A 20,488-nucleotide genomic window follows, 5' to 3' on the forward strand; every position below is an offset into this window, starting at 1 on the left:
TTTATGTTTATGTATTTAGCAGACACTTTTATCCAAAGCGACTTACAAATGAAGATATAACAAGATATATAAAAAGCTAACAATAAACTACATAGAAGGAAACTATTTTCCTTATTTTACTTCACAGATATGTTAGTTGTATAGTTATACTATGAGAAAAGCTGCAAGAATAAGAGTTTCTGTGATGGGGGGAGGCCTCCTCCTGTCCTTTGGTTCTCATAACACTGTGTAGCAAGCAAAATTGTTTTTGACTGTCTAAGTCGTTTTCCCACAACACTGAATGGCTTGTCCCATAACATTGTGTGACCAGCAAACATAAACAATATAAATAGTAATAGCACCATTTTGTTAGTCAGACAACTCTGAGCCAACTTCCTGACAGGTTGTGCGGACTTGTCTCTTTCTTGCAAGAAATAAATGTTTTGTGTTAATCGTATCCAGCGACTCTGAGCCTAATTTTGAGAGAAATTTTCTGACACGCTAAGGCATCTGTCGCGACGGGGTAAGCTGTGATGTGGCTTGGTAAGAGTTAGGACCCGGATGCAGATATTTATAAAGCAAAACTTGATTTATTTTTAAACACAAACAAAAAGCACGGCTTAGCTGGAATTCCAAAACACAAGACCTGACATAAACTATGAAAAAATGTGACTATGACTATGATAACAATGACTATGATTACAAAATTAACAATGACTCGACATGACCAACCTGACAACATGAATGGTAGTAAATGGTAGTGAACAGTGGTAAGGTGGTAAGGATCTGGCAATGACATGAGGAAACCTGGAAACTAAATACTGTGGGGAGATGATTGGTGATGGAGGGCAGCTGTGAACAAAAACAGGTGACAAGGATGAACCTAATGATGTGCAAGACTGACTGGGGAAAACATGGAGAGAACTAAATACTAAACAGAAACCTGAAAAGTGAAAAACCTTAAGTCATAACAGAGAAATCACACACAAAAAACCCACAGATGTGATAGCATCCAAATGTAGAAAGTCAGCCACTGATTACACATCCCATTGACCTTGTAACATCCAGAGTCCAATTAACCTTCAAGTGCATAATTTAACAGAATACTGTCAGCATAATTATGGGGTATAATGTATATATTTATTTCTGATATCTTCAAATTAAATATATAATCCATTAGTCAGGCGAACTTGATTCGAATAACAGCGGACTATTTTACACTCCTACGACAGGTCTGGATCATTTGTAAATTCTATTCGTACCTGAAAGAAAACCTATATTACCAAAAAATTGTTGAATGTGTAAGTTCTCTTCAATCACTTGTACGCATGACTTAAGAACAAATCTGTTTGTACGAGTGGTTCTTGCATGAGGTCCAATGTCGCCTGCCTTCTTCAGATTGTTGTTGTACTCAGCTAGAGACGAGACATTGAGATCTCCAGAGCTAGGGCTTCTGCCAAATGTTACCAGCACATCCTCGCAAGAAGCTCAGGTGCATTGAGCCTCTCTGGCATCCTCCCCCACCATCAGGAATGAATGAATATGCAGGGTAGCCACCCTCTTGTCCACTGTGGAAAAGTCAAGAATTTAATAAGTCCCAATCTCTCTCCAGTAGAATGGTTAAATAACTCCAGCTTTGGTTAACGGTGAGTCTAACTGGGTCCCCTGAGGTAAGAAAAAAAGTTCAGCCTGTGAGGTCACAATAATGAAAGCCTTGCTGCCCCTACAGCCTCATGGAATGGGCTCTCACCTCAATTTTCCAGTCAAATTGGTATGATCTATTAGAGACCTGTATATGAGTCACTTGGAAACTGCTATTTTCATACTCCATACATGAATCATTATCTTACGCTCATCTGAGTTCTAGTCAAATGTCTTTGGGAAACCCAAACATCCGTCTCCCCAGCCCCCTTCTCCAGCTCCTCCTGGGGGATCCCGAGGCATTCCCAGGCCAAATGGGATATATAATCCCATGGTTCTGCCCCGGGGCTTCCTCCAAGGAGGCATCCTAACCAGATGAACCACCTCAACTGAGTTCTTTCTATGTGGAGGAGCAGTAGCTCTACTCCGAGCTCCCTCCGGATGATGGAGCTCCTCCCCCTATCTCTAGGGCTGAGCCCTGCCCCCCTCTGAAGGAAACTCATTTCAGCCACTTGTATCCATGACCTCATTCTTTGGATCACTACCCAGATCTGTGACTATAGTTGAGGGTTGGAACAAAAAACTGAAAGCTTCTCCTTCCGGCTCAGCTCCCTTGACTGCCACAGTTCATCTCTGCCTCACCACTCTGCACCTGCCTGCTCCAATCAGCCAATCAGACACACCCCTCTCATCAAGCCAGCTCCACTCACCTGTGCTCTCTGCTCTGCTCTGGCAGTATTTAAGCCCCAGCTCCACACTCACTCATTGCCAGATTGTTCTCGATGCTTGCACCAGACTCTCCAGCGTTTCTCTGCCTGATCTTGCGGTTTCGACCTTGCTTGCCTCTGACTACCCTGCCTCACAGATCTCCTGGAAATAACCTCAGCTTTCCGTTCCCGACCACGATCCTTGTCTGTCCCTTTCTGGATTCTGCCTGTCTGCTCCCTTGGCTATCTGGTGATTACCTGATTCAGCTCTACAGAGTGAGTGTTACTCCTGTCTCCTCTGTGGCTTCCTGCAGTTCAGTGACTCTGATTATTTCATCACTGAGTGAGTACAAGACAGAGTTTCACAGACATTACTCACCAGTGTCCTGGTCTGGGTCGGCTGGGCCTGACCTCCAATCCTCATTAGAGACTGTTAAAGGCCAGCGGCCAGAAGACAGACTGTTTTGCCTGCTGCCATTGTTTCCTGGACGTGTGCTAATAAGGTTTGTTACCAACTATACCTGCCTGTCTTTGTGTTGCTATTGGGTCCAAACCAAACCCATTACGTTGACCAAAACTGACGGGAGCAGTGCCCTCATTACTGCTGACGAAGCCCCAATCCATCTGTCCATCTCTAAGTTCAACTCACCATCACTGAGAACAAGACCCAGAGATGCTGAAACTCCTCCACCTGAGGCAGACTTCCTTTAGAAAGATAACTAATTAGTCTATTTCCATCCATCCAACCATTTTTATAGCCACTTAATCGGTCGGTCGGGTCGCGGGGGGCTGGAGCCTATCCCAGCGGTCATTGTGCAAGGGGCGGGGTACACCCTGGACAAGTCGCCAGTCCATAACAGGACCACACTGAGACAAACATGACAAACAGCCACAGACTAACTCCTTAGGACAATTTAGAGTCACCAATTAGGCTTAAACTGCTGGGGGAGCTCATCTGTCACACCTTTCCTCACTTTGCTCTCTTTTTCCCCCTGTTTAATTTCTCAATTGATTTTATGTACATGTGACATTATTGTGGTTATTAACTTGTGTTTCCCTGTTCCAGCAGGTATCCTTTGAATGGTGTTATGGTGTTTTTCCCCCCTCTTTTCCCTCTTTTCTGTCTTCTCAAACCCCAGCTGGTCGAGGCGGATGGCCACCCTTCCTGGTTCTGGTTCTGCCAGAGGTTTCTTCCTGGTTCTGGTTCTGCCAGAGGTTTCTTCCTGTTAAAGGGAGTCGTTCCTTTCCACAGTCCCTCAGGCTCAGGACGGGAGATTGGACTGAAGACAAGTTTCGGTCCAATCTGTTGGTTTCCTTAGCTAGGATATTATTTTTTGAATGGGCTCTATATGAATGAATTGGATTATTTTGAAATTAATTAATTGGATTTCATTGGATTATGATTAAAATTAATTGAATTCCAATTGGCTTGAATTGGACTATATTACTTAAGTGCCTTGAGATGACAGTTGTTGTAATTTGGCGCTTTATAAATAAAACTGAATTGAATTGAATTAACCCAACATGCATGTTTTTGGACGGTGGGAGGAAGCCGGAGTACCCGGAGAGAACCCACACAGGGAGAACATGCAAACTCCACACAGAAAGGCCCCAGCTGGGAGTTGAACCTGGAACCTTGAACCACCACACCACCTATCTGCAAATCCATTCCAATTTTTCTTTGAGGAACATTGTTTTAAACACATTTGTGGACAGACTGGAGATCCTCTGAACATCTTTGCTCCTCACAGACTCAGCCTGTCATGGAGGCTGCTTTAGGACCAGATCATGGTTATAGTCACATGTTTGAAATAACATCAGTATAATTTTTTCAACCTCATTAATAGTTATTAAATTAATATTTTCTTTTTTTATGTGTTGCAGATCTAAAATATAAATGAATGTAAATTAACAAATCAAATTAAACTGACAACACAAAACATGAAACATCTTGACTTTTAACTGTCTGTCATACACCATCCCAACTTTTTCTGATAAAGCGTTTTTATTTCTAATCCATAGAACCCTTTCTCTGGACACAAAGACGTGAAACCTGAGGATATGAAGCGTTATTTGAGCTCTGAATGCTACAGTTTGGGGTGCCTTATGGCCTTGAACAGCCCTCCTCTTCAGCCTGACTGGGAGAATCACCCTTCTTCTATGGATAAATGGGACATTATGCCTTCAGAGAAAGTTCAGCAATAAGAATTTGTCTTTCTCTGATTAGAAAGCCTTAGATATTCTTACAGATCACAGAATACTGTATGTGTTTATTTAGAATTTCATTTAATTTCTGTCAGAAAAGTCATGTGTAAAATGTTTATAAATCTTTATATCAGAATATAATTGAAGTTAAACATTGAGGCTCCAAACCAGTTACTTTATGTGAACATGTTTTCTTAATATGATATTATGGTGACACCCTCCTCTCCCCGACTACACCTCTTGATCCTGTCCCTGAAAACCAAACAGGATCAGTAACGGGGGACAGCCCTGGTGGAGTCCAACACGCACCGTAAACGACTTTGTAACAACAATGTGGGCACAGCTCTAACTCTGGTTATAGAAGGACTGAAAACCCTGTTCTCCCTCAGCACCCCCACAAAATCCCTCAAAGGAATATGGTCGTCAGCCTTCTCCAAGTTTTATTTGTAACATTTTATTTGTATTGCACTTTATATTTAATCCCAAAGTGTTATATAAAAGATATTTTAACAGTAAGCTTTATTGAAAAGTTTTTAGGTCACGTTTAAAAGCCTCTGCAATCTGTGGGGCCCTCAGACGGTCGGGGTGTTCCACAACCTTGGAGCTGCAGAGGAAATCCAGTAACTCTGTGAGGGTAAAGATCTGGTCCTCTGTTCCACGACCCGGGAGTAAACCACTCTGCTCCTCCTGAATCTGAGGGTCGATAATCAGTTGGCACCACTTCTCCAACACACTGGAATAAACTTTCCCGGGGAGGCTGAGTAGTGTGAATATTGATAATCCAATGATTCTTTACAAAAATATTGCAGAATCTGATCAGTTTTAAGGTCTCTGACACCAGTGGAATAATTCCACATTTTTACTTAATGGAAGACTTAGCAATGATGCCAGGAAGTCCATCGGCTTTATCACCTTGGATGAAATTAAAAATCCACAATGGGAAATTCAGAAAATTCTCCCAGTTTAAAGCCGTGTACAGCATTAAAGACAAAGACTTTTCAAGATATGTATCTCGACTGAGCAATTAGGTAAAACTACAATCATACTCAGTTAAAGTTAGGGGTCAGCTGGTTAAGCTGGTGCCCCATGTACAGAGGCTGTAGTTCCTCAGTGCAGCTGGCCTGTGGTCGAGCCCCAACCTGGGACCCTTTGCTGCATGACTTCCCTCACTTTCTCTGACACTTTTCCTGTCTATCAACTTTTGAATAAAAAATGTGAATTATTCAACAATACATTAGACAATAACTGGAATGCAGTCCAAAGAAATTTATGATCGACCTGGGCTAATCCTCGAATACTGAAGGACTGAACTGTGTCTGGAAAACCTTAAAAACATAAAACATCTGAATCAGTGAAGACCAGAACAATAACAGATTTACCCCTGTGTGATTGCACAAGATGGAAATATCTGAATCAGATAGTTGTTGGCACTGCAAGCAAGAACACTTTTTATCATATGGTATGGTCACGCAGTAAGATAAAGATATCTTGGGGAAGCATTTTACAATTCTAGAGCACAATTACTGGATATATATGGCATTGAGCCTTTGGAACTGTAGTGTTCTGTCCAAGGTTCATGAGACATGTTTAATAAGTGATATATGACAGCTAAAGGACCGATAGCAATGAACTGGCAGGATGTAGATCAACTAAAAGAGGGACTGTGGCTTCAGACATTCTGAGGAAGGGGCCGCACTCTATCCATCCACCCATCTATTTTTTTATAACCACTTACTCCAAATCAGGGTTGTGGGGAGGCTTTAGGCCATCCCAGCTGCAATTGGGTGAGAGGTGGGTAAATCATGGACACCACAGGGCCATTCAGAGACAAATGAGACAAACAAAAACAGTAACCGATATATATATATATATACATATACAGTTTTCTTTTGTTTTGATTTCAGTTACTTTGTTGTTTAATTGATTGAATATACTGTGCATTGTGTTTATATAATATGCTGTTCTTTATTGTATTTTGACACTATACAAATGTAGCACTGTGTCTCTTTTTTCTATTTGATAAAATTCAATAAAGGCCAAGTAAAAAAAAAGTGGTTTTGAGTTTTATGATAGTGTATGTTCAGGCAAAACTGAGTTCACTCTTTCCAGGGTCACAGCAGCTAATGAAATAATTATCATGTAGTACTTTACTCCATGTTGCTCTTGGAGGTGTTGTTAGCACCATGAAAATCTCATACTTTCACAATTCATGAGAGAAGAACCCATACAAAGGTCCACTAGGGGAAGGAGGCGAGGACAGGTGATAAAGATGAACAATGTTTTAAAAAATAAACAAAAGTCACTGCTGAGGCAGGATGGAAAACCAACAACAGGAAGTCCCTCCATCCATTTTCTATACCTACTTAATCCAACTCAAAACCACAAAAATCTATACATCATGCCACATGCAGCAATGTGGTGTGTTGGTAGCAACTCATGTACGTCAGACAACAAAAGAAGACTAAAGGAGAAAACCTTTGCTCTCCGACAGATTCTTTTCCCTAAATATAACGGTGAACAACGTCAGAACGTTAAGGACAATCTCTCTGCTGATTCCTACTGGTTTGGTTGATTGGTGGTTCAAATATGTCAATGCATTTAAACGACGAGTGAACATATTTCATAGGTTTTATTACTGCTGTATCTGTCTAAGCTTCTTCTCTGGCTGTCTGTTAATCTCTGTCATGGCCACACTGAACCATTAGCTGACATCCACTTATAAGTGAAATAGAAATAGAACACTTTATTCATCCCCCAGTGGAGGAAATTCAAATTAGTCAAGTAGCTCAAAAAATTAGAAATATTTACAATATTTTTAATCTTTTGTTTTTTCACTTTCCCATCCAGTGTCAGGTAAAAATCAGCCAAAGTCTTGTTGCGTGTTATTACAGTACATAAAGTGTACTGTGCCAAGAACTTAACCAATGAATTTGATCTGCAGATGTCAGTGTTATGCATTCTGCTGCTTACTTTCATCTGAAAGGTTAACAGGCTGCCAGTAGGTCTTACCTGTGTATCTATCAATGATTGGACACAAATCATGATGGTGGAAATTTTCTGTTTTGTTTTATGGATCATTTATTGTCCCATCAAAAAGTGCTTCAGTCAATGCGACCTCAGACAATTCATAGCAAAGTCCAAGTCTGACAAGCACCAAGATCAGAAATGAAGAAATAAAGTTAAAAACCCACACAGTATCCATTCTTCATTCTTCATGTTGCTGTTTGACCCGAACCTGTGTGAGAAAAAATCTGTGGCTACATTAGATTAGATTGAACTTTATTGTCATTCTGCTGAGTATAGGTACAGAGCCATTGAAATGCAGTTAGAATCTAACCTAGGTGCGTTGAAGCAGGGAAACATCTAAAACCTGCAGGACAGAGGCCCTTAAGGACTGGAGTTTGACATCCCTGATCTAACCAGAAGTGAGCTAATACAGAATTTGTTACATAAAGGGCAGTGGAAATCTAATAGGAATAAATATCTATTGTAAAAATGTGTACATTGTTTAGAGATAAGCATATATATCAGGTATCCTGCGCATACAGTGAGGGGAGAATGCAGATTACAGAATAATATGCACATAGGCACGAGTAAGACAAAGAAGCAGTGCAGAAGATGCAAGGATGCAGTAAAGTGACAGTACGATAGTATAAGTTAAAGTGACGGTGCAGAATTCAGTAGGCTCACAGCCTCAGGAAAAAAAAAAAGCTCTTCCTGAGTCTGCTAGAGCGGGAGCAGAGGCTCCTGTAACAGCTGCCAGATGGGATCGGGGTGAAAAGATTATGAGGATGAAAAACGTCCTTGATGACGTTTCTGTTGTAAATGTCTTGGATGGTGGGTAGCTGGCCTCCTGTAATGCGTTGGGCAGTCTTTACTACCTGCAGGAGTGCTTTGCAGTCAGCTGCAGGTGAACTGATGCGGGTCCAGTGTAGCATGTAGGCAGGATTTCAAGTGAGAAAGCATGAGTATTTCAAAGCCCTTGGAGATGATTGGGGTGAGTGTGATGGGGCGAAAGTCGTTGAAAATCAATGCAGTCAAATGCTTTGGCAATGGCACAATGGTGGCAGTCTTGAAGATGGTAGGGACAGCCATCTGGGCCAGTGACAGATTGAAAATATGTGTAAACACACCACAGAGCTGCTTAGCGCAAGCTCTTAGCACCCGGCCAGGTACTCCATCAGGGCCAGCTACTTTGTGTGCATTCACCCTGCTCAGCGTACAACAGACGTTTGTGGTGGAGAGTGTGAGTGAATGGTCATGGGGTAGAGGATCTGTTTTTGACGGGACCAGCTTGTTTTCCCCGAACAAAGTGAGCATAGAAGTGGTTTAGCTCATCAGGGAATGAAACACTGCTTGTCGATGGCACAGTGCTTGGTGGTTTAAAGTTTGAATGCCTTGCCACATGCGCCGGGGGTCAGAGGAGCTGAGATGTTCCTCAATCTGCTGTTTCTAGCAGTGCTTGGTCATAGCGATCCCTTTTCTCAGGTTGGTTCTGGCAGAGCTGTAAGCATCCCTGTCTCCCGACCTGAAGGCAGCATCTCTGGCTTTGAGCAGGAGGCAAACCTCTCTATTCATCCAGGGCTTCTGATTATGGAAAGTTACTTTTGTTTTGTGTGTCGTCACTCTGTCCACACAGCTGTTGATGCATTCCAGGACAGAGTTGGTGTAGATGTCGATGTTGGTGTGTGAGTCTGTGGTGGCTCGGCCAGTAGTGATGGGTCCAGCAATGTCGATGCGTTGGTGCATGTGTCAAGCTCATAGAGTGAACCCCTGTGTCGGTGGACGTATCGCTTTAAGAAAAAGTCACATGACCGATACAGCTGCTGCTTCGCCTGTGACTGAGGCGCCAAACTCTATGTATAAGGAACCACATCTGCCAACAGGAGCAGTCAATGGTGTGCGTCTGTGCCAAAATAATAACAGATCTCAAGTCAATAACAGATCCCTTCAATTTTTATGCACACCAGCCTCATCGGTGCCATGTCTTTTCAAAAGCTGGAGAAGTTGCATCCAAAGGATGTAATTGCTTGAATGCAAACACACTGGACAAACTTTTTTTCTTTTTTATTATAATTTTTTTTTAAAAAGCCCTTCCTGCCTCAAAGAGAAGTACAAAAGCATCATCACTTTTTCACATGTTATACACATGTTCACATTATTTATTGACAGTATATTTTAAATATCCATTCATTTTCTATACCCGCTCAATCCAACTGTTGGGTCGCAGGGGGACTTGAGCCTAACCCTATGGTCATCGGGCGAGAGGTCATATTTTAAATATATCAAAGATATTTTAAAATTAGATTAAGATATAAAATAATAAAATATTTAACACAATAACTTAAATAATATTATTGTATACTCACTGAATCAGTGTGTCAGGTGAGTCTCTCAACTGGCTTTTCTGCAATGATGTTTAAGATCCAGCAGGTGTCAGTACTGACCAACAAAGTGACTCAGTCCCGCTACAGTATCAATACAGTTTGGGTAGGAGGCCTCATCTACCCATCACTACCGGCCAGCATACTTACTCCAGTCAGTGTGCTACTTGTGCTGAAGAGAGGACTCCCATCCATCCAAATCTTAACAGACCTGTTTGTTGGTTTAACATGCCTGGAGTGTATTTGGGCAACAGGAACTGTCAAGTGGCTCTCTCTTTTGTGAGGTTCAAACTGCAGCTCCCCCACTTGAAAAGGCAGCTTGCTCATAAGATTAGACTGGAATACACTCAATGACCAAGATTCAGACTTCTTTCTTTTCTTTTGAAAATTGTCCAGGTCAAACCCAGGTGAAAAACCTTGAAATACAAACACAAATAGATGGTCAAAGAAACATAACCCGAGAAACCATAATCAACTCACATAACCCAAAATCACATACTTAATTTTTAATCTACTGGAAATTAACTCTAACCCAAAATAAGTAGAAAATACCCATATTTAAAGTATCCCAAAATAAATTAAATACGTTTTTAAAGCACTATTTAATGATCATTTTAACCTTGTAAATTTTAGCAGCTTTTAACTTCTGTGAATACACACAAATCATATTTATCCAATTACTTTTAGCTTGAATACTTTTTAAAACACCCCACATTTTAACTGTACTTTCACCCACATAATATTAAATATGTAACATTTTATCTTGCATTTTAATCACGATTAACCACAGTACATTTTAACTTATATTTGATCCCATAATTAGTCCACCACTCAACCCCAATGTGAGCTGCAAAGACACACAACCACCCAAAAGCTCCTTCATTAGTCTTTGAAAGCTTTAGTCCTGCCACAGACTCTCCAACCATTCACTGTCCTGTGAGTGAGTGCCTCCAAACTACCCTGATCTCCAGATCATCTCCACCTGGTGCATTCAATCCTCTGCCTCCAGCCTGCCAGACACACCCAAACCTGATGCTCTCAGCCAGAGAGGGGCTCGGCCTACAGCTCAACTCAACAAGAACAGAGAGCGATGATAAGACTGACCCAGGAGCAGGAGGGCAGTGGCTTTGTATGCGTCAGCCATGCTGGTGATCCGCACTGAATGGTGCCTTCCAGTTCCACCACTGTTTAAACACGTTTGGGGAAAAACATGAGATTGCAGTTCATTAGCCTTTTCTGTGTGAGGATCCAGATCTTTAATTCATCCAGCTTTCCTGGCAACAAGCAAACTTTGGCGAGAAAGATGCTAGGTAGTGTGGGTTTAGCGTCGCACAACAGGGAAGCTTAAGATTGGACTTTGGCTGACATGGGAGTTGTTTGCCATGCGTTTGGGAAAAAAGTGTTTCAAATTCATACCTGGGAAGTGCTCATAACTTCTGATGGCTGATCCCAGCCAAAGTGATAATCAGCCAGAGGCAGTGAGTGGAAAGTTAAAGAGTTGTGCCACATTTCTCTTTACATAACTATTACCATTTTTCTCATTTAGTCTTAACAACAATAGCAGTTAATGGTGTTTCACTATGTTATTGCTCATTCTATCCCAGAGAAAGTACTCTGATTATATTAAAGGTTGCTCATATATTCATAAACATGGAAATGTGTAATGGTTTGTTTTATATGTGGCTTAAAATTTTGAAAAGTTTCTTTAGTTCAGTCTGTGTTCTAAATATTACATATAACTGTATTAATATGCTATTTGTTTACTTTGCTTATTCATTTGATATTTTGGTTCATATATGTTAGTAATTCCACCTAAGCAGTCCATTGCCATCAGCCTGAATTGACTGTTCATAGCATTGATCTCAGTATTCAGAGGTCAGTCGCCACTTTGTGGCCATAAGAACTATTTTTCCCGCTAATACAGTTGTGATTTACGAGCACATCATTAGCTCCTATATGCACCAAACCATTGAGTGTTGTTCCATTTATTAAGTAAGTTGTAATGCCGTTTCAGGTTTTTTTCCAATGTTTCATTTATTGATTATTCTCTGCAAAGTTGAATTTGTTCAGGTGTTTTTTGCAATTGAATATTTAATTGGAGTTTTTAAATATCTAATTTATTCAGTATTTTCCTTTTTTAATGATGATTTGTGTACTTAATATGTATGGAGGTAATTAATAACGATCAGTTTATTCAGTTTCTCTGATTTTAAGGTGGTAGCAAAGCTGTGTCTCGTCATTGCTCAACGCCACAAGGTCTCTGCCCGGAAAGGTCTGGATGTTCTGCTGAGGGTGTTTTTTAGCCACATATATTTAGGTTATCGAGTCTGAAAATCTCTCATCTTCGGTAATCCTTGCATGTTGCTGTGTTGACCTGCATCTCTGCAGAATGCATTAGTAAAATTTGCCCGAGAGGCTGCAAAGTCAAGCCCGACTACTCAAGTAGTGCCACACAAAAGTATAAAAATAAGAAAATAAGTGAGGAAACAAACAGAAAGAAATGATTAAATGTGGTAATGTAAAGACAAATGACTCAATATGAAGGGAACAGCTCAAGGGCATCATCCCTGAAGTGTAATAAATAAACTGATAACAGGGAAAACTTAACATTGCTGGTTATATTCAAATATGAAGTCAGTTTACAGAATCCAAGCACATTCCTTCCCAAGCTTTGACTTTGACTAATAAACATGTTGAAGCATCAGCCTGAACAAGCAACAAAGGGAGAATCCATAAGTCAAAGCTGGATAACATGAGGATATGTTACAGCCACAACAGGAAAGGGTGCTTACATCAGCAGAGTTCACAGTTAAACAGCGAGGATTAAGCTCTCTGGGGGTTATCCTGAAGAGTGCATCAAAGGCTGTGGGGACGTCAGCTCTGGTCTCATGAACGAGCATCAGGGAGCAACAAAGGGTTTTTCTGAGCTTACAGAGCAGCTGATATCTGACTGACAAGCATCTGCACGACTGCAGTTTTTAGTTGTTCACACCTTTGTTTAAAAAAGCCTTAAATCAGGGTTTTCATAAACCTGTAATATGAGATTTAAACTACTTGAGAGGTTAAACATCTTACTTTTATAGTAAATTGAATCTTTCTCATCATTTGTTAAGAAGACAAAGAATTGTATCTCAGCAGGTTTACACTAAATCAGCTCTGAATGGTTTAAAAAACAAATGATAAAAAGTGAAAGGTTCTCTCCAGACGATGTCGACATGCAGGCCAACAGACCCAACCGAGACGCTGAGGAACGGTCAGAAACTACAGGAATCTTAAAGCAAACTCAAGCCAAGCCCAGGCTGTGGGTTGCTGTGGTTTTGTTGCCTTCTGTGCTCCTCCACCACGGCCCGACAGCATGGTGTTTGCAGAAGAAGCACTGGAACACTTGTCTTTCAGATTTCAGCTCAGATGCGTGCAGCCAGAAGCTCTAAGAGCACCCTGAACAGGAGTTAGTACATAGCCAACACTGATCAGAAATCAGCCTCACATTTTTCCTTCTACCTGAAGCTGCTGCTCCACTCATTTCCACTAAAATACATCTTGATGTCAGATTATGGCACAGCATCAAGTGCTGTGAATTTGAAGCATTTGTAATTAACAGTCTGCTTTGCTGTTGGATGGAAGATGCTGGAGGATGCATTCGTCTCTCGTCAGGTTCAACTCTTAGTGGGGTGCCATGAACACTGCCCTGCTGCCTGAGGTCTGACTTTTAGCAGCAGAAGCAGCAGTGATTGGTGCAGGGGGCGTGGCAGAGACTGAGGCTGACCACACCTGCAGGTGGCGTTCAGAGATCCAGACTCGTCATCAAGGCTTTTCAGGCAAACTTCTTCTTGGTGGCCGTGAAACGCTCCATATACTGAGGAAGGGACAACAGAAGTCATTACAGAGCAGCTGAGACCATAACAGTGAGAAACCCTCGGAGGGTGGGGCTGACCTGCTCATATCCATCCAGGTCTCGGAGCCTCTTCACCTCAAACAGGTTTCCTTCCACAGAGAACAGAGACACCTGAGACTCAGTCAGGATGGACTGGGGGATGGAGGTCAGTTCCAGGCAGTTCTCCTCCAGACGGAGAACCTTTAGACGGGGACACCGAGAGACTTCCTCCGACAGCACTGAGATCTGGACAGAGTAGGTGGAAACTACGTTACTGATGTGCACGTTAGCAGTTTGCATGCATGAGCACCGCAGATGTTCAGGAGAGTGTGCAGACAGTTTGTTCTTCACAGCTGGAGATGTGCTGGAGGGGCTGAGCCCAGACAAACAACAAGCAAAAAGTACAGCTTTTGTTCTTATTGGTTGAAAATATCAGGTGTGGCTCTCAGAACTAAATATATCTGAACCGTGTGGGGAATTAGCAACAGCTACAACACTGTGTGAGATGCATATGTGGAGCCACTTCCACAAAGAGGACTTCTGGAAGGCGTCTATCAGTCATAAAACCAGAGCGTGCACGTGAAAATGTGTGCGCAAATGTGGCCCGCGAGCACGCAGCATTGACAAGTGTGCGCTGGACTCTCTGAAAGCACGCTCAGCTGCTCGCTCAGCTGTGGCTCTGATTGGTCAGTTTCCCGCCTCTCTCGCCTTGTGTTGGCGAGTCACATGACAGATGTTGGTAAAGTAAGAAGTAACTTTCTCTAAAGTGTCATTAACACATGTGAATCATGGAAAAAATTATTCTAGCAGAAAAACGAGGCTCGGTGCTTTCAGAGGGTCGAGCGCACTCCAACATGTAGCCAGGGTCACGCCTGCTGCTACATTCCTCGCCGGCTCAGAATCGTATCGACGGCAGACCAGCAGATCCGTCTGTCACATGCACAACAAAGGTGTCTCAGTCCTGGCTTGAAACACGTGAAAAAGCCTTTTAGATGAAAAATCAAACCATTTCAAGAGCCAAGAAAACGCATCCAGTTGCCTTGTGCTTAAGGCCTTAGGCTTTAATATGACCGTGAGTCCCGACCTGGGTGAATAAGAATCTACAAATAGGGGCAGACCTGGTTCTGGTTAAGGTTGATCTCGATGACCTGCAGTTTTGACACCTCTGCAGGGACGCTCTGAATCCTGTTTCGTGACAGATCCAGAAGGTCCAGGTGCCGCAGCGTTCCAAGTCCAACTGGAAACTCTGAGAACTGGTTCCCTGACAGGCTGAGGGTCCGCAGAGCTTTGAGCTGGCCCAGAGACGGGGGCAACTGCTGAATCTGATTCCCATTCAGAATCAAGGTCTCCAGCTTCTTTAGCTTCCCAATGTCACTGGGCAGCCCAGCTGTGGAGACAAACAGAAGCAACGTGAAAAGAAGCTAAAAGATTGGGAGCTAAATCGCTGACAGAGCATCCATTACTCACTCAGTCTGTTGGAATTTAGCGTCAGACTTCTCAGTTGCTGGAAGTTTCCGATGGAAGAAGGAAGAACCTGAATCCTGTTTTCTGACAGATCTACAGTTCTGAGGTTAGAGGTGAGCCTCTGCAGATCCTCTGGAAACTGAAACCAGACAGACAGCAGGACATGTCACCAACTGACCTCCACAAGGAGAAAGACGGCTTCATTTCAACACGTTCTTTTGTCCCTTTCTACTCCAGAACTGAGTCCAGCATGAAGCAGAGAATCTCCAGACTGCACAGCTCCACTCCTGTTCCATTGCTGCCACGTTTACAGCATAGTTTGCTCCATGTTTCCACTCTTAGGTGCGATTCCTGCAGTGTTTGTAAGACATGATCACTTTTACACTCGATCAAACGACAACCACTGCTTCATAAGCTTATTTACATGATCCAGAGAACACATAGCAGCAGCTATTTGATTAGCAGTTCAATCATTTGAAGTAGAGAACTCTGCTTTTCTTATATAAAGTGATTATTTGTGAAAAAAAAATCAATCAGTGATGATAAATAACCCAAACCCTGGAGCTATGTGAGGTCACAGACTCATTTCTTTCCCATTAGTGAGGAGGTGTTTCAGCCTTAGTTACAGCCAGGCAACTCCCTTCTCTGCAGATTATCCAGTTCATCAACAGTTTATGGACGTAAACACATCATTCACAAAGTGTCTGCAATCATTCGCTGAATGCAGAATCATTGGAACTATTTATAATCACAGTGGAGTAGTTCAGAGTTTAACATCAAACACACCACCTGTTCTCACCTCCTGCAGCCCTTTTCCCGTCAGCTGAAACACTCCCGTCTTCTGGGAGGTTTCCAGGTGAGACTTCAGCGCACTGTTCCCCATCTGGACCTGCAGCGATGTTCCAGCCCTCTACCTGTCCACCTGATCTCAGTCTACAGCAGCAGGGCTTACTTCATACCCAGAGGAGCAACGAAGGATCAGCTGACAGCTTTCAGAGCCCCTCTCCTCCTCCTCCTCCTCTTCACTGCATGTAAATAAGATCAGATGGTTAAATCCCTGCAGGAAACAGTCCACACAGAGGCCCAATCTCAGGCCCTGTTTACACCCTCTACTAAGATGCCTCTTTGTTGCATAAGCAGCAGCGTTTCCTCTCTCATTGGGAGTCCAGCACATGCAGCAAGTATCTAAACACACGGGAGGAAGCCTACGGGAGGAAGCCTACGGGAGGAAGGCTACGGGAGGAAGGCTACGGGAGGAAGGCTACGGGATGAAGGCTACGGGAGGAAGGCTACGGGATGAAGGCTACGGGATGAAGGCTACGGGAGGAAGCCTACGGGAGGAAGCCTACGGGAGGAAGCCTACGGGCTGAAGCCTACCGGAGGAAGCCTACGGGAGGAAGCCTACGGGCTGAAGCCTACCGGAGGAAGCCTACGGGAGGAAGCCTACGGGAGGAAGCCTACGGGCTGAAGCCTACGGGAGGAAGCCTACGGGAGGAAGCCTACGGGAGGAAGCCTACGGGAGGAAGCCTACGGGATGAAGGCTACGGGAGGAAGCCTACGGGAGGAAGGCTACGGGATGAAGGCTACGGGATGAAGCCTACGGGAGGAAGGCTACGGGATGAAGGCTACGGGATGAAGCCTACGGGATGAAGCCTACGGGAGGAAGCCTACGGGAGGAAGCCTACTGGAGGAAGCCTACGGGCTGAAGGCTACGGGAGGAAGCCTACGGGAGGAAGGCTACGGGATGAAGGCTACGGGAGGAAGCCTACGGGAGGAAGGCTACGGGATGAAGGCTACGGGATGAAGCCTACGGGAGGAAGCCTACGGGAGGAAGCCTACTGGAGGAAGCCTACGGGCTGAAGCCTACGGGAGGAAGCCTACGGGAGGAAGCCTACGGGCTGAAGCCTACGGGAGGAAGCCTACGGGAGGAAGCCTACGGGCTGAAGCCTACGGGAGGAAGCCTACGGGAGGAAGGCTACGGGAGGAAGCCTACGGGAGGAAGCCTACGGGAGGAAGCCTACGGGAGGAAGCCTACGGGATGAAGGCTACGGGAGGAAGCCTACGGGAGGAAGGCTACGGGATGAAGGCTACGGGATGAAGGCTACGGGATAAAGGCTACGGGAGGAAGCCTACGGGAGGAAGTCTACGGGAGGAAGCCTACGGGAGGAAGCACACAGGAGGAAGCCTACAGGAGGAAGCCTACAGGAGGACTGTGTTTAGGCCGTTATGATCCTCAGGTCACATCAACAGAAATGGTCTGCACTTAATTCAGACTTTTTAAACAATGTAGCTTCACGTGGTGTTCGGCTCAGCTCAGCTCTACCAGCTGACTAACAGCTTCTCAGACATTAGCAGATTTATGAGTGATACTCTGTAGGAGGCAGGCTACACCTTTAAGAGCACAGAGGTGGCATCCAATCAGAAGTGGTTTACAGCAGGTGTAAACAGGGCCTGAGTCACAGCTTTCATTGTTCTATAGATGACAATCAGCCAAAGCTTTGCTGGCGTTAAGCTTTAAGTGTGTGTACCCAGACACAGTCTGACAGGATTCCTTATCTTTGTTCCAGAACAGCAAAGCTGAACAAACAGAGACAACTGCAAACATGGTAAATATTGAAAAAGGATTCATTGTCCTTGTGCCACCAATAAGTGCAATTACAGATGTGGTCCCTTGATGCTACTCTAAAAAACAGAAGTTGTAAAAGAAAGCTCAGGAGTTTAGCTTTCTAATGTCTTCTCAGTGGATTCTAAGTTTGTGTAAATATGAGAAGCACCAATGACCAACAGCAGATAAAAACTCCCATGTCAGTGTGAGCCTTTAGATTTTTATGCTGGAGACTTGAATTTCCCTGAAGGAGTCACCCCAAGGTCTAAGTCTAAGTCTAACCAAAGGAAACACTCCCTGATATACATGACAGGGTGTCCATATACAGAATATGACAATGTATTTAAACTGAATCTATAGTAAATATTACTTTTATAAGACAATAATCCTGCTACATTTGAGGAAACAATGGTCCAAACCATCTGATGAGTGAATTCAATCTCTGTCATTATCAATCAACCTGATTACTTTCATGCTGTTTTTCATTCATTTCAATGTACAGCAATTTGACAATAATCAGTGGAAAAAGCGGGTTTGTCCTTTTCCACAAAGCCAGAATAATGTAAATGTTTCATTGTGAAGAACCAACAAAAGCCCGAGTATTCCCAGTATTCCCCCGCGCCACAAAGAAATCCAGAAACAACTCTGCTTTGTGCTGCTGCCTCTCTGTCTCATCAGAGATCTGTGCAGGATTGTGCAAACCGGTCTAATTTAAGCAAACCTCTGGGGAGATCAGGGAAACTGAATAAGATAAATGTATAAACCAAAACAGAGAATGGAAATTAGGAAGGGTTGGGTAAATATTTTCATTTCATTTTCTTGTTTCTTGTTTCTTTGTGCATTTTATCCTATTCTAAGAATTCAAAATCTCCTTTACAGCAAGAAAAGTCAAAGTCCTCGCAAAGTCCTTACAGGCTGAAAGTGAAAAAAAGGTTCTGTGCAACAATGAATGTTTACAGCATTTTATGGGATGCTGGTGCGATTTCCCCCCAAGCACACACCCACCTGACAGCATGTGAGGCTACACCAGTGGTGATGCTTTCATTTCACAAGTGAGCGGACAAAGGATTCATATGAAAACCCATCTATTTGGATGGCTGACGGAGTTTATCACTGCCAGCCAGCGCTGTGATCGTCACCATCCTGATTCTGAACCACTTCACAGGGTGCAAAAGGACAAGTTTCAATTGCACTGAAAGGACATCACTTAAATGTCATGTTTCTTGTTGGTTAATACAGAAAGAAAGCCGATACAGGCAGAGAGAGGGTCAGGTATACTTATTTTAAAAACCTTTATCTCGTGTTACAGGAACAAATGTTAAGTAGAGTGTGAAGTAATGTCTCTCACAACAAGTGTGAAGTAAAGGAAAAGGTGATCCCTAATGTGGACAGGCCGCTGTGATGAACTGAACCAGACAGATATCTAACAGCCGTCTTCAGAGGCAGCAGCTGATCAGAGCTGGGGATGGGTGTTGCTGACTCAGGGGCCACACTCCTCAGCTGTGCTCGGTCCTGACTGCTCTCACAGTCTCAGGCCTTTCTTTACTACAGGCCTGACTTCGACGCACTTTCTGATAATGCAACCAGAGGTGAGCACCCTGAGGCCAACCTTCAGGTGACATGTTTGTGCAGCAGTTCAGCCCGCCAGTGACCGGCACAGCAACGACTTCAGTGGTTTTATCCAAACTCACAGAGAAAGTTACAGGGCAATCTGGAGCTGCGTTAGCTAGGCTAGCTTAGCTTCAGGAGCTAAGCCGACCGATAGTGGGTCTGTTAAGTTTTACTTACGTCAGAACGGACACACGTTGACCCTCGGAGCCAGACCTTTAACAATGAACTCTGGTGAGGAAAGTCTAGTCAAATTTATTAAATGAAATTGAAATGACTTGAAGCTGCAGAGGGCGCCGCTGATACTCTGGTTGAGCCTTGCTTACGTCACGGTGACGTCATGGAACTCTCACGAGATGATGCTCTGCAGGCTGCAGCTGTTCGCCTGTCCAGCGGCAGGTGGAGACAAAAGCTTCTCACTTCCAGTTAGAGCTGAGTCAATTTAAGAAAACATATTTAGCCCTTACACCAGTTTTATCACATTATATTTGGCACTCACATAAAGCTTGCCAGAAGTTTTTGTGTGAGCAGAATACAGCTTTGAAATCAGGTAAAAAAATAAATCAAACAAACTTTCAAGTTTCCATAAAACGCCATATTGTTGAGCCGACATCTGAACCAATTAGGTGTTAGATCCACTTACAGCCAGATGTCCACTGTTCACTGTTAAGAGCGCTAACTTAGACCGTAATCTACAAGAGTGAAAATGTTCAGGGGATCATCAGCCCTACAGTAACCTTTTTAAATTCATATTACTTTTTAAAATCTATATTACTGTTGTATCGCTGTTTTAAATATTGATAAGTGAAGACATACCGAGCACTAAGATAGACATTTCGAGCTCGAAAAGTGACCGATACAACTTTGACTGCATAACTTAAACTAAAAATGTATTTTTCATTAGTAGCCAACATAACAACACAATGAAGACCATTTAATATCCTTTTACTACGATGGCTAAAATACTTTGCCTATTTTAGTTACTACTTTTCATCTCCCTCCACAGCTGATTGTTGGCCAT

At 43.3% G+C, this 20,488-nt stretch overlaps 2 protein-coding genes across 3 annotated transcripts in view; both read right to left on the minus strand.

Moving 5' to 3' along the window:
- clec14a (C-type lectin domain containing 14A) overlaps window positions 1–20,488 on the minus strand; it is a 483,122-nt gene that overhangs the window by 44,221 nt on the left and 418,413 nt on the right. The window lies entirely within an intron of this gene.
- Window positions 12,522–19,791, minus strand: lrrc57 (leucine rich repeat containing 57). 2 transcript variants are annotated; one of them, XM_072365567.1, is made up of 6 exons: window positions 19,648–19,791; window positions 16,054–16,311; window positions 15,258–15,393; window positions 14,909–15,177; window positions 13,851–14,036; window positions 12,522–13,772 (listed from the first exon to the last, which is right to left on the minus strand). In XM_072365567.1, the coding sequence occupies exons 2-6, from the start codon at window positions 16,135–16,137 to the stop codon at window positions 13,731–13,733; spliced, it is 717 nt and encodes a 238-aa protein (XP_072221668.1). In that variant the 5' UTR covers window positions 16,138–16,311; window positions 19,648–19,791; the 3' UTR covers window positions 12,522–13,730. The 2 variants fall into 2 exon arrangements, with proteins under 2 accessions (XP_072221668.1, XP_072221669.1); XM_072365568.1 differs by having other exon boundaries at window positions 16,054–16,272; window positions 19,644–19,791.

The sequence above is a fragment of the Leuresthes tenuis genome, unplaced genomic scaffold, assembly GCF_036924035.1.
Source record: "Leuresthes tenuis unplaced genomic scaffold, fLeuTen1.0.hap1 SCAF_15, whole genome shotgun sequence".
In the NCBI taxonomy this organism is placed as follows: Eukaryota; Metazoa; Chordata; class Actinopteri; order Atheriniformes; family Atherinopsidae; genus Leuresthes; species Leuresthes tenuis.